The following is a 14,260-nucleotide window of genomic DNA, read 5'->3' as shown; positions in this document are numbered from 1 at the left end:
TTCTTCTAACATTCTTTCTAATGTATTTGAGTCAGCTAATGAAATATCTTTTATTACCTTTAAAATGGTAAAATTATAGATTTAGGAAATTTTTTACGTACCACTTCCAATAGCTGTTGCACAAAATATTGGCACAGAATTGGGCTATTCAACATTCCTTGTGGGAGAACTTTCCACTGAAATCTTTTAACCAGTTGAGAATTATTATAAGTAGGCACTGTGAAAGCAAATCTTTCTCTGTCTTTTTCTTGTAAGGGTATTGAAAAGAAACAGTCTTTTAAATCAGTAACTATGAGAGGCCATCCTTTCGGTAACAGAGTAGGCAAAGGAATTCCAGATTATAGAGAGCCCATCGGCTGAATTACTTTGTTAATTGCTCTAAGGTCTGTTACCATTCTCCATTTACCAGATTTCTTTTTAATAACAAATACAGGAGAATTCCAAAGGATGGTTGATTCTTCAATATGCTGAGCATTTAACGGTTCTTCTGCCAGCTCTTCTAAAGCCTAGAGTTTCTCTGCTGTTAAAGGCTATTGCTGAACCCATACAGGCTTGTCTTTTGACCATTTTAAAGGTAGAGCTGTTGGTGTTTTTGGAAGATTATCAGTTGTTGTGCTCTGTTCTTGTATGACATGGATGGCTGGTGAGCACTCATTAGAATAATATCTTCTAATATTTCTCTCAGAAACATGTACTAGTTTATGATTTGTTTCTGAGATTGAAGGGATATTAATCTGAGTATTCCATTGTTGTAACAAATCTCAACCCCACAGGTTCATAGCTATGTTACCCAGATATGGTTTTAATTTTCCTTTCTGTCCTTCTGGACCTATACATTCAAGCTATCTTGCACTCTGTTTCACTCGAGATAATGTCTCAATTCCTAACAGTTGAATGTTTATCTCCTGAAGAGGCCAAGTTGGATGCCAAAATTCTGGTGCAATTATGGTAATGTCCACACCTGTGTGTACCAGACCAGACAACAAAACACCATTTATTTTTATTGTTACTTTTGGTCTTTGTTCATTAATAGAAGTTTGCCAAAAATGTTTTTTCCTGAGTTTCCTATTCTCTCTGTTTCATCATCCTGACCAACATGATTTATTCCAATAGGCATTTGGTTATTTAGTTGCTTTGAGTAGGGGTTTCCTCTACAACTGCAGGAAAGGTTTGAACTGGATTTACTGTGGGGGCCTGCCTGAGGCCCCTCTGGGAGTTTACCGAAGCCCGAGGCAAAGGATTACCCTGTCTATCCCTTGTTGATCTACATTCGTTTGTCCATTGTTTTCCCTTACCATACCTTATGCATACTCCAGAAGGAAGGGGCATTCTGTTGCCAGTGTTCCTTGAAGAAACATTATTTCTAGGAATGACCTGTTTACAGTCCCTTTTCAGATGTCCTTGCTTTCCACATCCAAAACATCTGACATTTCTCAAACCTTTTGAATTGCTTCTCCTACCCACATATCGTCATAGTCATGAGCCTCAACATTAACTGTATCTCTAATCCAATCTTACAAAGATCTTGCCTTTAATGACCTGATTATTCTTTTGCATGCTGCATTTGCATTCTCAAAGGCCAAAGATTAAATTATTATCTGACTAGCTTCTGAATCCAGGACCATTCTATGTACTTCTGAAGTCAATGTTTGTAAGAAATCTGTGATAGATTCTTTTGGGCCCTGTATAACCTTTGTAAATGACTCAGTTTTTTTTCCTGGTTCCTTAACTCTGTCCCATGAATTCAAGGCTGCTGTTTGACATAGAACTAGAGTTTGGACATCATATAAACATTATGTTTGTACTGAAGCATATTGGCCTTCTCCAATAAGCTGATCCTGGCAGACTTGTATTCCTTTATCCCTCCATTGTTTTTCTATATTTTTAGCCTCATTATTGAACCACATTTTCCACTGGAGATTTTGTCTGGGTTCAAGAACAGCCTGTGCCAATTCCTGCCAGTCCTTTGGTAGAATCCTATTACAAGTTGACCAGGTGTTTATCATTTGCTTTACATATGGGGAATGCATACAATAAGATGCTACTGCCTCCTTAAATCTTTGTAAGTCTAACATTTCACTTGGAATCCAAGTATTTTTTTCATTCTCTTCATCAGGTAGCTGCTGTATGTGTACCGGATAAATTAAGGGTGATTGTGTGAAAACTGGCTTTCTTTCTGTAACCTTATGATCCAATGTTGAAACAACTTCACTGTTAATTTCTTCTGTCTGAATTTGAATTTCTCTATAATTCATTTTTACAGTTTTAACAAGTTTTTCTAAGACTGTTATCCTGGCACTTAAATCGACTATCATTTTAAATAGTAAAATGAGGATAAGAAAAGTAATAAACCAAATAATTCGATCAGTATTAACCTTCTCATATAGTTGTTCCATTGTCAGAGTACCTAAAATTTCAAACAAAGCCCAATTTTCTTCCAATGTACACATAAAGCCCATTTTTTAACGTAGAAAAAAATTCTCTTTTAAATAGATATGTTAATTGACTTACCAAATCTGTGTAGAATAGTAGAAATCTCAGGGAATTCAGCCACCTGGTGTTTGAGGTGTGAATCCAGAGAGAGAGAGAGAGGGAGAGAGCAAGAAAGTATAGCTTCTTGAGCCATATCAAGCCTTGCCATTACAGGCAGGGACCCTATTCAGCAGGGCAGGCCTGAGTTGTTTGTAGCAGTTGCAAGTAGTTCCAGCTGCGGGTCAGTCAGACCTGAGCCCTAGCTAGGAAGCAGGGTCACCCAGGCTGGAAACTGGACCTGCCACCAAGCCAAGAAGTTTTTAATGGATTCTTGTCATGTTGGGCGCCAAATGGAGTTGTAACCAATCATCTTATTAAATAAGAAACACAGAACCAATGCAAAGAAGAAAGCCAAGAGGTCAGAGCTAAGAGCTAAAACCTTACCCCTCCTCCTGTGGTGGTCCTACCTCTCCGAACCTGAGCTAATTCCTGTGTGTCTGTCTTTTTATAGTGTTTCCGTTCTGCCTTCTCATTGGTTGTAAACCCAACCACATAACCACCTCGTCACGGCCTGTCTGTATAAACCTCCAGGTTTTCTATTGATTGGTATTGAGATTAAAGGCAGGTGTATCCAATACTGGCTGTATCCCTGAACACACAGAGACTTACCTAGCTCTGCCTACCACGTGCTGGGATTACAAGTGTATGCCACCACTGCCCTGCTTTCCTATGGCTTGCTAATAGCTCTGACCCATGGGCAACTTTATTTATTAACATACAAATAGCATTTGAATACAAATAAAATATCACCATAAGGAAGGACCTGCAGGAAGTTCTAGGCCAGCCTAGATTATAGAGTGAAACCCTGTCTTTACTTTTATTATGAAAAAAAAATAACACAGTGACAACTGTATTTTTTACACTTCTTTTTTATTTACTTTTTTATTTCATTTTTTCTCATTTTTCTTTATTAAGAAATTTTCTACTTACTCTACTTACCACCCACAGATCCCACCTCCTCCCTCCTTCTACCTCCCAGCCCTCTCTCCCAAGTCACCCCCATTCCCACATCTCTCAAATCAAGGTCACCCATGGGTAGTCAGCAGAGCCACGCACACTGAGCCTAGGCAGGTCAAAGCCCCTTCCCACTGCACCAAGCCTGTGCAAGGTGTCACACCACAGGTACCAGATTCCCAAAACCCTGCCCATGAACCAGGGATGGATCCTGATTTCCCTGCCTGGGTGTCCCCCAAACAGATAAGCCAAACAACCATCTTCTGTATCCAGAGGGCCTAGTCCAGTCGCATGGGGGCTCCACAGCAACTAATCTACAGTTCATGGGATTCCACTAGTGTGGCCGGTGATTCCACTATACATGTCTTCCCATCATGACCTCGACGTCCCTTGCCTGCAGTATCTCTCCTCTCTCTCACTGATTGGATTCCCAGACACAGTCTGGAGCCAGATGGCCACATCTAGCTCTATCAGTCACTGGACAAAGGCTCTATGATGACAGTTAGGGTATTTGCAAGACCGTTCACCAGAGTAGACCAGACCAGGCACCCTCTGGACCACTACCAGCAGGCCAAAATGGGGTCATCCTTGTGGATTCCTGAGAGCCTCCCCAGCACCCTGTCTCTTCCTATTCCCATGATGTCCTCATCTATTGTGGTATCTGCCTCCCTGCCCTCCTGCTCTGTCCCTGTCCCAGCTCCACCCTCCCATTTCTCTATGTTCTCATGCCCCACTCCTTGCCCTCCACCTCCCTCCCACATCCAGTCTTCTCATGTAGATCTCATCCACTTCTTCATTGGGTCATCCATGTGTCCCTCCTAGGGTCTTTCCCTGTTACCTAGCCTCTCTGGAGCTGTGGGTTGCAGTCTTGCCATCCCTTCCCTCACATGTAGTATCCACTCATGAGTGAGTACATACTATGTTTGTCCTTCTGAGTCTGGGTTACCTCACTCAAGATGATATTTTCTAATTCTAGCCATTTGCCTGCACATTTCATGATATCATTGTTTTTTAATGCTGGGTAGTACTCTATTGCGTATATGTGCCATATTTTCTTTATCCACTCTTCAGTTGAAGGGCATCTAGGTTGTTTCCAAGTTCTTGCTATTACTAATAATGCTGCTATGAACATAATTGAGTATGTGTCCTTGTGGTAAGATTGAGCATTCCTTGGGTATATGCCCAAGAGTGGTATAACTGGGTCTTGAGGAAGACATATTCTCAATTTTCTGAGAAACTGCCATTCTGATTTCCAGAGTGGCTCTACAAGTTTGCATTCCCACCAACAGTGGAGGAGTGTTCCCCTTGCTCCACATCCTCTTCAACATAAGCTGTCTTCAGTGTTTTTGATCTTAGCTATTCTGAGAGGTGCAAGATGATATCTCAGAGTTGTTTTGATTTGCATTTCCCTGATGACTAAGGATATTGAGCAATTCCTTAAATGCCTTTCAGCCATTTGATACTCTTCTGTTGAGAATTCTCTGTTAAGCTCTGTAGACTGTTTTTTTTTATTGGATTGTTCAGTATTTTGATCTCTAGCTTTTTCAATTCTTTATATATATTAGAGATCATTCCTCTGTCTGATGTGGGGTTGGTGAAGATCTTTTCCCATTCTGTAGGCTGTCATTTTGTCCTATTGACCGTGTCCTTTGCTCTACAAAAACTTCTCAGTTCCGGGAGGTCCCATTTATTAATTGTCACTTTCAGTGTCTGTGCTACTGGTGTTATATTTAGGAAGGGGTCTCCTGTGCCAATTTATTCCAGACTATTTCCTACTTTCTCTTCTATCAAGTTCAGTGTAACTGAATTTATGTTGAGGTCTTTGATCCACTTGGACTTGAGTTTTGTGCATGGCAACAGATGTGTATCTATTTGCAATCTTCTGCATGTTCACATCCAGTTATGCCAGCACCATTTGTTGGAGATGCTTTCTTTTTTCCATGGTACAGTTTTGGCTTCTTTGTCAAAAATTATATGTTCATAGATGTGTGGATTAATGTCAGGGTCTTCAATTCAATTCCATTGGTCCACGTGTCAGTTTTTATGCCAGTACCAAGCTGTTTTTATTACTATAGCTTTATAGTCTTACAGCAATTCTTTTGGCCTATGTCTTGCCTTGGTTGTAGCACTAAGATTTTCAATTCCTTTTCTTCCCAATCTGTGTCTTTCTGCCCCACTTGCCCTTTTTCACTATAGACCTTCATAAGAGTTATCAATGATAACCACTCCACAGAGTCACCAATATGCCATCTTAGATATTACTGGACAAGGAAATAATTTCATCACTTTTATATTCTGCTTAATGTAAATTCTCAGGATTTAGTCAGAAAACAGATGTATTCTTTGACAAAATATCACAAACGGTTTTTACTACAATTGTTGTTAAAGTCATTGATTCATTATAAATCCTATTGAGCTAGCCTCTACAGTCCACATTACTTTCATCAGTAAAGATTTTTGGCTTCAACTAGAATGTTTCATTATGCTCTTCTAGTAGCATTCAGTTGTTTTTATAATTCAAATTTCCAAACTCTTTCACATTCCCCCAAAAACCACACAGAGTCTTCATATCACCATTCCACTCATTGATACAAAATTATGCATTACTTACATTTTTTATTGTGATGAGACACCATGACTGGATACCACATACTGAAGGGAGAGTTTATTTGTTCGTTTAGAGTTCAAACATAAAATAAGCACAGCAGCAATAACACTGAATAAACAGGAAGCTGAGTGATCACTTCTTCATAACCAAAAGAAAGAAGAATGTGTTCAGGAAATATACAAGGATTTTAATATATTATCATTGTCCAGTAAATCACTTTCTCCAGCAAGGCTATACCATCTAATCCTTCCTAAAATAGTGGACACAAAGTATTCAAATGCCTAGGATGATTAGGGATATTTTTCATCCAAACTACAACATTTTCTATCTAATAGACCCTGACCATGAGCACAACAATTTTCTACATTGATACTTTATTGAATTTAATTATTGTAACTCAGCAAGTTCTTGGAACTGAAGGCTTAAAATTGGAGCAGAAGTATTGTCTTGTGTCTCTACTGTCCTAAAACCCTCAAAGAAGGATGGTTACTGTCCAGACAGCAAATGATATGCCTCTATTTTTTCTGTTTCTTGCATAATTGTAAAGAATTAAAGCTCTACATTTTCTTTGGCAAAGATAATACTGGGTGATTCTGGTCCCCACTGAGTGCTTTTCCATTGAGAAGATAGCCCCTGCTTACAGAATACTTAATGAAAACAACTGATTTTGTTTGTAAATAATTGTTGCATATAAATTCTTTGACAGATAGGGCTGTATTCAGACTTTGTGTTGTTGCTGGGGTGATATTTTTATTTTTTCCAATATGTTTGCCAATCATCATTTTGAGTTAATTTGGATACAGTTTAGAAAGTTTGCAATAATTTATAATGCAGTTTATAACATTGAATTTTTCCTTTTGTAGACAATTCAGTAGCTATCCTTGAATTCCTGACTTACTGTGTTCTGGTGAGTACTGTAATATCAGGCAAAACTTGGATCTGATAATTAATTATCCATTTCTTTTTGTTTAAAAGAACACAGAGAATGCTGGAGTACAATGAAGCACACAAACTTCTTTGTAAGATTCCAACACATGAAACTTTGACATGCCTTACATCCTCTGTGACTGTTGTCTTTCAGGTGTCATGAGAACATGATATTTCCCTGAAAAGTTTACCTCTTTGGAGACACAGAAGAAACTTCTAATCAACTTCAGTAATTATCACAAAGCAATAACTGTCATTGCCACAGTTGTTGAAATGAAAACTGCAGTTTAGAAGGGAGGTGAGGTTACAGAGACTCAGACCTTTATCTCAGAATTGTGTTGCCTACATACCTCACAGTACTGGATTTCAGGATGTCAGGAGCTGACCACAAAACAGACAGTTCAGCATAGATGATTCAGATGAGCATTTGCTATGCCACATATGAAGCAGAGCCAGCAAAGAAGGTGGATCTGGTAAGTGTGTTTGTTTAGAAATGGATTTTTGGGGTAGACACAGATGCAGTGAAATTTCATTCAAGAGATGGGAACATTTTCTGAGCTGTGAGAAGCAAATAAGTTATCCCCTAGTTAAAAAAATATCCTACATTTATACAATATGATGAAACAAAACTTCAGATGATTATTTAATACTCTAAATAATCAAGATATCTGACTTTGAGGTATTGAAGGATTATAGTTACTGACACTGAAATTTATATTTACATATCACTCACATGAATCAAAGATAAATTGCTCAGTTTGATAATCACAGGATCTGGTGTAACAGCTTTATGTGTATAGTATAGATTTAATTTGGACAATCATAGTCATTTAATCTAGAATCTGCAGAGTGTATGAGTGCTTGTGGTGTAAAACTAGTTTCTAGGCAGCACTACATCCAGGTCTAGGGCAGGACCTGCGTTTCTCACAGAGATCAGTGGCCATGACTGATGAGGCTGCTTTCCCTCTAGAATGTGGGAGCACAGTGTTGTTTAGAACATGACATTATAATTATGAGTCATACACTGCGGGAGCACAGTGTTGTTTAGAACATGACATTGTAATTATGAGTCACACACTTCCCTAACAGAGAGAAATGCATCTTCTCTTATTTATTTGGGATTAGTAACATTCTAAGTGATGCTGCAGCATCAGGATGACTTTCCCAGTTTTCAGTGCAGGATATTGAGGCAATCCAGAGTTTTGCTCCTGGCAGACAATGATGCCACCACAGAGCTACACCTGCATCCTACCTTTCCTTTGTAACTTAAATTACTACAATGTATTTCCTAGTCTTCTGGTAATACTCCTGAATGTGTTTGATTTTAATGACTTTTCAAAACCTTGATATGTTGTAAATCTTTTGGCTTGATCAAGGAATTAGCAAACATAAGCTTTTAATGTGAAACTCATAATTAAAATTCTTCTGTGTGTATATGTGGTCTTGTTAAGGCACATATGTGATTTGAGGTGAATTCACATTGTATTTATGAATTAGTGTGACAGAAAGGAAGTATGTGAGAGTCTGTGTTGGGAGGGTGAATGTTGTGTGTATTACAGAGTATTTCTGTGTGCAAGTATATGAATGTTTATGTGTATTTGACTCTCTGATCATGTGTGTGTGTGTTCGCATGTGTATGTGTTTATGAGTGTGTGTCTGTTTATGTACACTAGTATGTGTTCTCTCTCTGTGTGTGTTATGATTTTGTGTGGAGTAACAGGAGAATCTTGACTGTCTTTCCTCAGACTTTTATTTTTATTTTTGTTTGTATTTTTTGAAATATATGTAACTCTCTAAGTATTATAGGCTGTCTGGACAGGGAGCTTCAAAGACACACCTGTTCTGCCTCCTCAGGCTTTGGATGATTCTGTGTGCCACCACACATTTTTTTTATTATTTGTGCAGATGGAACTAAGGCTTTCATATGTAACAAAGTGAAGTCATCAGCACCAAACTATCTCCTTAATCTGCTAACTTTTATTCCACACTGTTATATTGAATATTATTTTCCTGCAAAATAAGTGAGTTTTAGTATAATAGAGTTCAATATTTCATTTTATAGATAGTAGTGTGTGGTCCCTCAGAAACATGTTTGATGACAAGATAAATATTGACTCTGTCCTGCCCTCATCAACCAAATGTGACCACGGGCAGTTTCTGTCTGACTAGACTATAATGAGCATGGCATTTTAATATAATGCCAGAATCTTTGTATACATCTGTTAGTTATGAAAAGAAGCTGAACATTAACTATATGCTTGAAAATGTGGCTGTCACAACCTTGTGGGGCACAGATTTATATGAACATATAAACAACCCGTAGATGAGAACATTTCCTAAGTGTTCTCACTGTCACAACACTTTACAAACCTGGGGATTCATTCCCTAAGCTTTCCCTCAGGTCTTATCCCAGCAATAAAGATGATGCCACTGTCTACCCCCAAACAGTTATCAAAATTACATAAGTGTCCCAAGGTCATACTTTATGGCATGTACATGTCATGTTCTCCTCCATATAATTACTTCTTTTAATGCTATTCTTTTTCTTCTATCCGATCTTCATGCTCTATATTCCTAGATCAATGGTGATTTATGTGATAAAGGAATGGGGTGAAGTAAATTTCATGGGAAATTATACAGAAATGATAACCCAGGCTGGGGTTAAGGTGATTATACAGGTCATGGGAAAGACCCTGCAGACTGGGGAAGTGTTTCAGGCTTGGATAAACTGTACCAAATGTGTGACCAACTACAGCACATGGTATGATGTGTATCAGCATACTGGTTTCAAATTGGCCACGATGAATAATTCAGTTTCTGAGGATATTCCAAGGGCATTGTGTAAAACTTGGGACCCTAAGAGGTATTGGCTGAGACTGGATGGAGTAACATATAGATGGGATGACAAACTAAAAGTGTGGGAACCCAGAATAGGAGGAAAATGGTGGCCTCCACCAAGAAAGGGGGATGGCAACTTTAATCCTGATATTTTGATTCCTCCTGAAGGAGTGTGGAGACAATGTAGCAATGTTGAAATAATTACTGCAAGTTTTATTAGGTTCCTAGATTGAAAAGAGCTGCCAGGAAAAGTGAGCTTCCTTTCATGGAAGCTCTAAAACTCGGATTAGTTCTTCCTGGGAATTGTTGGGATAAGAAGGACAAAAGTTGCTGACTTGTGTGGCAGATTTCTTGTCTGAGGTCATTGTAGCCCACCAGTCATGGGGCTTTCTGTTTGCAGAGGGATGAGGAAGAACTTAGGCAGCTGCAGGGGTCTTGAGGCTGGAGCAGGCTGTGTGAGAAGGAAATGACTGTCTGGTACATTAACCACTGTTCTTATTTTTACCTTTTTTTTCGAAACTGCATGTTGCTAGCCTCTGGGTCAAGTGCTCAGAAGATTGTATAATCATTAATAATAAAAATAGATTATGCTTCCTTGGTGTTAAGCCTGGGATAGTTCCTGGGTTTAATCAAAGATGAAGAAGAATATGTTGGTGATTTTCTAAGAATAACCTTTGGAATCATGAGAACATTTTCTATTGGATGATTTCCCCTTTTCTTTGTGATTCTCCTTGCTTATGATAATAAAAGACTGAAGTTACCAAGGCAAAAGAAGAAGCTAAAGAAGCGGTAACAAAGAAGCTACTTAGAAACTGCAGAAACCAGAAGTGACCTATCAGCTTGCACAAGCACTGTCTTTGAGTCATTACTATGTCTTCTAGGTAACCCATCCTTTGGACCCCCAAAACTGCTGAGGCTGGTCCCTGGAAGTATAATGGTTGAGTTCTTCTACCAGACTCTCAAATGGAGGGTTCTTTCCACTTTGCCATTGACTTCAAGATGACACTAAGCCCTTGATTACTTATATATTGGAGTACTTTTCTGTGACTGTGAACATTCATGTCTGTCCTCACAAGTCTGCACTATCCTTTCATCAGAGTGTCCAGACAAGTTCTCCAAGTGGGTAAAACTAAGAAGCTCCCAAACATACTGAGTTTTTAAATGTCCTTGGTATAACTCTGTACTTTGGTGAATATTCTTCTTAGTTTGATTTTCATTATCAAACATCGTAAAATTTTATAAAGGACAGTAATTGAATGAATGTCTTAATGTGTCAAGGTAGAGAGCAGTATGCAGGGAGGTGAGAATAAAATAAAAGATTCAGGACTATTTCATTATCCTGGATCAAAACTTGGGTAGTCTGATGCCAAGTGGTTTGTTTTGAGTGTTTTTCAATACAATATGATTTGGAAAAAACATTTCCTTGTGTAATAAAATGCCTTATGCACAAGGAAGTTAAATTAAATCAAAACTCAACTCAGGATTGTTATTTCTTCCAAGAAGATGGGTTGTGGAGACACCTACCCATATTAGCTTAAGGGCCTAAGGAAGATTTTGGGTTGGTGTCAGTCATAAAGGTAGCATAGAGGTCATTGGGGCTATTTGGCACCTCTTGGTGCTTGTTGTGGGAGCCTGGAGAAGCCCCTGGCTATATAGATAATTTAAGTGTCATTTAGACTATTAGGCATCTCTGGTCTTGATTTTGAGAGATTGACCAGGCCTGGCTCAATAGATAAGGCAGATTACCAGGTTATTAATCATTTCCAATGCCCAGTTTTCTGGAAGGAAAGAACAAATTTTACATCTTTACATCTTTTCCATTAAAAAAGATAGTCCTGCGCACTTAATATTCTTGGTGTCTCTGGAGATCTGTGGGTACAAGGGCTTTGTGCTACAAACAAATTCGTATAACAAAGGCTCTGGGTAGCTTTCTAATAAACATCATAATGAACTCACAATTTTCATCCATAGATCTTTCATGGTTATGTCATGATATGTGCCTATGGTTATATGATATATGTCCTGTAGAGACTCCCATTTCATACCAATCACATCTCAACAACCCTTCCAACAGTTCTTATTGTGTTTTATGATTGGTGTTATTCTAGCAACATTAACAAAAGAACCCTTCCCCAAAGACACATAGAACATGTAAATGGGCCTTCTCATTGTAAATCACAAATGAAATTCAATATAGATCAATAAAACAAAAATTTTTGGTGTATGATAAACCCAGGAATCCAGAAGTTTTGGTTTTTTGTTTTGTTTTGTTTTTGATATTTGCTGAAAGTTTCAGACCAGCATGCATTATAGAGTGAGACATTAAAGCTTTCCACAAAAAAGCAGATGTATGAAATTGCCATTTATCCTTGTACAATCCAAAACTGTGTCACTGATAATAGGATTATGCTGTATTAGTGGGTGAGTTAGGATTGTGCATAGATTAGTTCATAGCTATGTTACACTTAGAGACAAGATAACTCCTGATATGTGTTGTGCTTTGCCCAATTATGCTCACAATGTAAAAGCTCCTATTTTTCCTATTTTATATATATTTCACTGCTTATGGGTTTTGTGAATTCCTTGATCTTTCACTTACACTGCTGCAGAGAACATCACTATGTGAGTATCAGCTGAGACTGAGCACTCTTAAAGAAACTGCGGGAGAATCAAAAATTAGATGTTAACTTTTATGAATGGATTGTGAACTTTTAATGAAACGCCAAAATTGTCATGTAAATTTATATTATTTCCAGTAAAATACAGATGTCCAGATTCCAAAACATTGGCTAAAATGTGATCACTGTTTCCATTCTGTAAGATAAATGCTTATATCAATGCTGACAAGAAACAGCCAATTCCTATTTTATATTTCTGCTATGATGTAGACATTAGATCCAATGAAAGCACTGACGTTTTTTACCCTATTTATTCTTTAATGATTATGTTCACTTGACTACTTCAACAGTTCTACAAAGAGCTATTATTTTTGCAAAGTAAATTTTATTTAACACAATGACTTGCTGTGTTGCAAATACTGGCTTTGCAATCTTAAGCAAAAGTAATTCTGGCACACCCATATCATAGCTATAGAAATTTCAATTAATAATTTTGTTTAACTAGGTGATTTTTTCCCCATAATTCATAGAATTAAGAGGTTCTAAATGACAGAATGAACCTCAAGGATTTGGCAATAGGAATAGTGTTGTTACTTCAGAGCACAGTTGGAATTCTGGGAAATTTCTCTCTTCTTTCCTACTACCTCATCCACTACTACATTCAACAGACATTAAGGACCAAGAATTTGATTCTTACACACCTGTTCACAGCCAACTCCTTGATCATTGTTTCTAAAGGAATAATATTGACAATACAGGTTTTGGGGATGAAATGGCTTATCAGTGATTTTGGCTGCAAACTTCTTTTGTATATTCAAAGACTTGGCAGAAACATGTCCATTGGCACCACCTGTCTCTTGACTGTTTTTCAGGCTATCACCATCAGCCCTAGTGACTCCTGTTTGAAGGATCTGAAAGTTAAAGCTCCAAAGTACATTGGACTCTCCATTTTCCTCTGCTGGGTTTTGTTCATGGTAATTAACATGATTTTCCCTCTGTATCTGTCTATCAAAGGGAACAGCAAAAACCTGACACATAAGAGAGATTTGAAATATTGCTCTACTGTAGGTCTTAATGAAGTCACAGGCTCATTGTATATAGCTTTCTGTGTAATCCCTGAAGTTTTGCTTTCTGTGATCATTGCCTGGACTGGTGGATTCATGGTTGTCATTCTCTACAGGCACAAGCAACGGGTTCAACACATCCATACCACTCATGTTTCCATCAGTGCATCCCCTGAGTCCAGAGCCACCCAGAGCATCCTGGTCCTGGTGTTCACTTTTCTAGGCTTTTATGCCCTCTCCTCCATCTTACAGGGTTGGAATGCTCTTGTTTACAATGATGGGTGGTTGCTAATGAACATCACAGACATCATTTCTATGTGCTTTCCCACATTAGGCCCTTTATTATGAATCATAATTCTGTTGTATATAAATTTCTCTTTTTCTGCATGAGGAATCAAAATATCATGTAATTGTGTCATAGGTACAAGGATTTGATAGCTTTTTTGTACAGTATCTAATTATTTATTCATTAATCTCCTTCAAAATTAAACATACAAGTTAATGCAAAATCCATTTGTCATTCCAAGGTAAACTGTAACATGTGTTTGGGCTTCATCTTTTTTATTCTGGTACCTGTGGGATCATATCAGAAGTGACTGAAACATATTGAGCTATCATGGATAAACTGTGCTCCACTGATAGAAATTACAAGCTCTGTTGCTTGAGGTAAATTAAACGAGTTAGAACTCAGTCACACAATATGGCTTTCCAGAAATCGA

At 38.0% G+C, this 14,260-nt stretch overlaps 1 protein-coding gene across 1 annotated transcript; it reads left to right on the top strand.

Annotated features, from left to right (window-relative positions):
• The first annotated feature begins 13,031 nt into the window (after positions 1-13,031).
• LOC114686091 (vomeronasal type-1 receptor 4-like) lies at positions 13,032-13,889 on the top strand. Its single transcript, XM_028860724.1, has one exon. The coding sequence runs from the start codon at positions 13,032-13,034 to the stop codon at positions 13,887-13,889; it is 858 nt and encodes a 285-aa protein (XP_028716557.1).
• The last annotated feature ends 371 nt before the right edge of the window (positions 13,890-14,260 follow it).

The sequence above is a fragment of the Peromyscus leucopus genome, chromosome 1, assembly GCF_004664715.2.
Source record: "Peromyscus leucopus breed LL Stock chromosome 1, UCI_PerLeu_2.1, whole genome shotgun sequence".
Taxonomy (NCBI): Eukaryota; Metazoa; Chordata; class Mammalia; order Rodentia; family Cricetidae; genus Peromyscus; species Peromyscus leucopus.
This window is presented reverse-complemented; position numbering and strand designations above follow the sequence as displayed.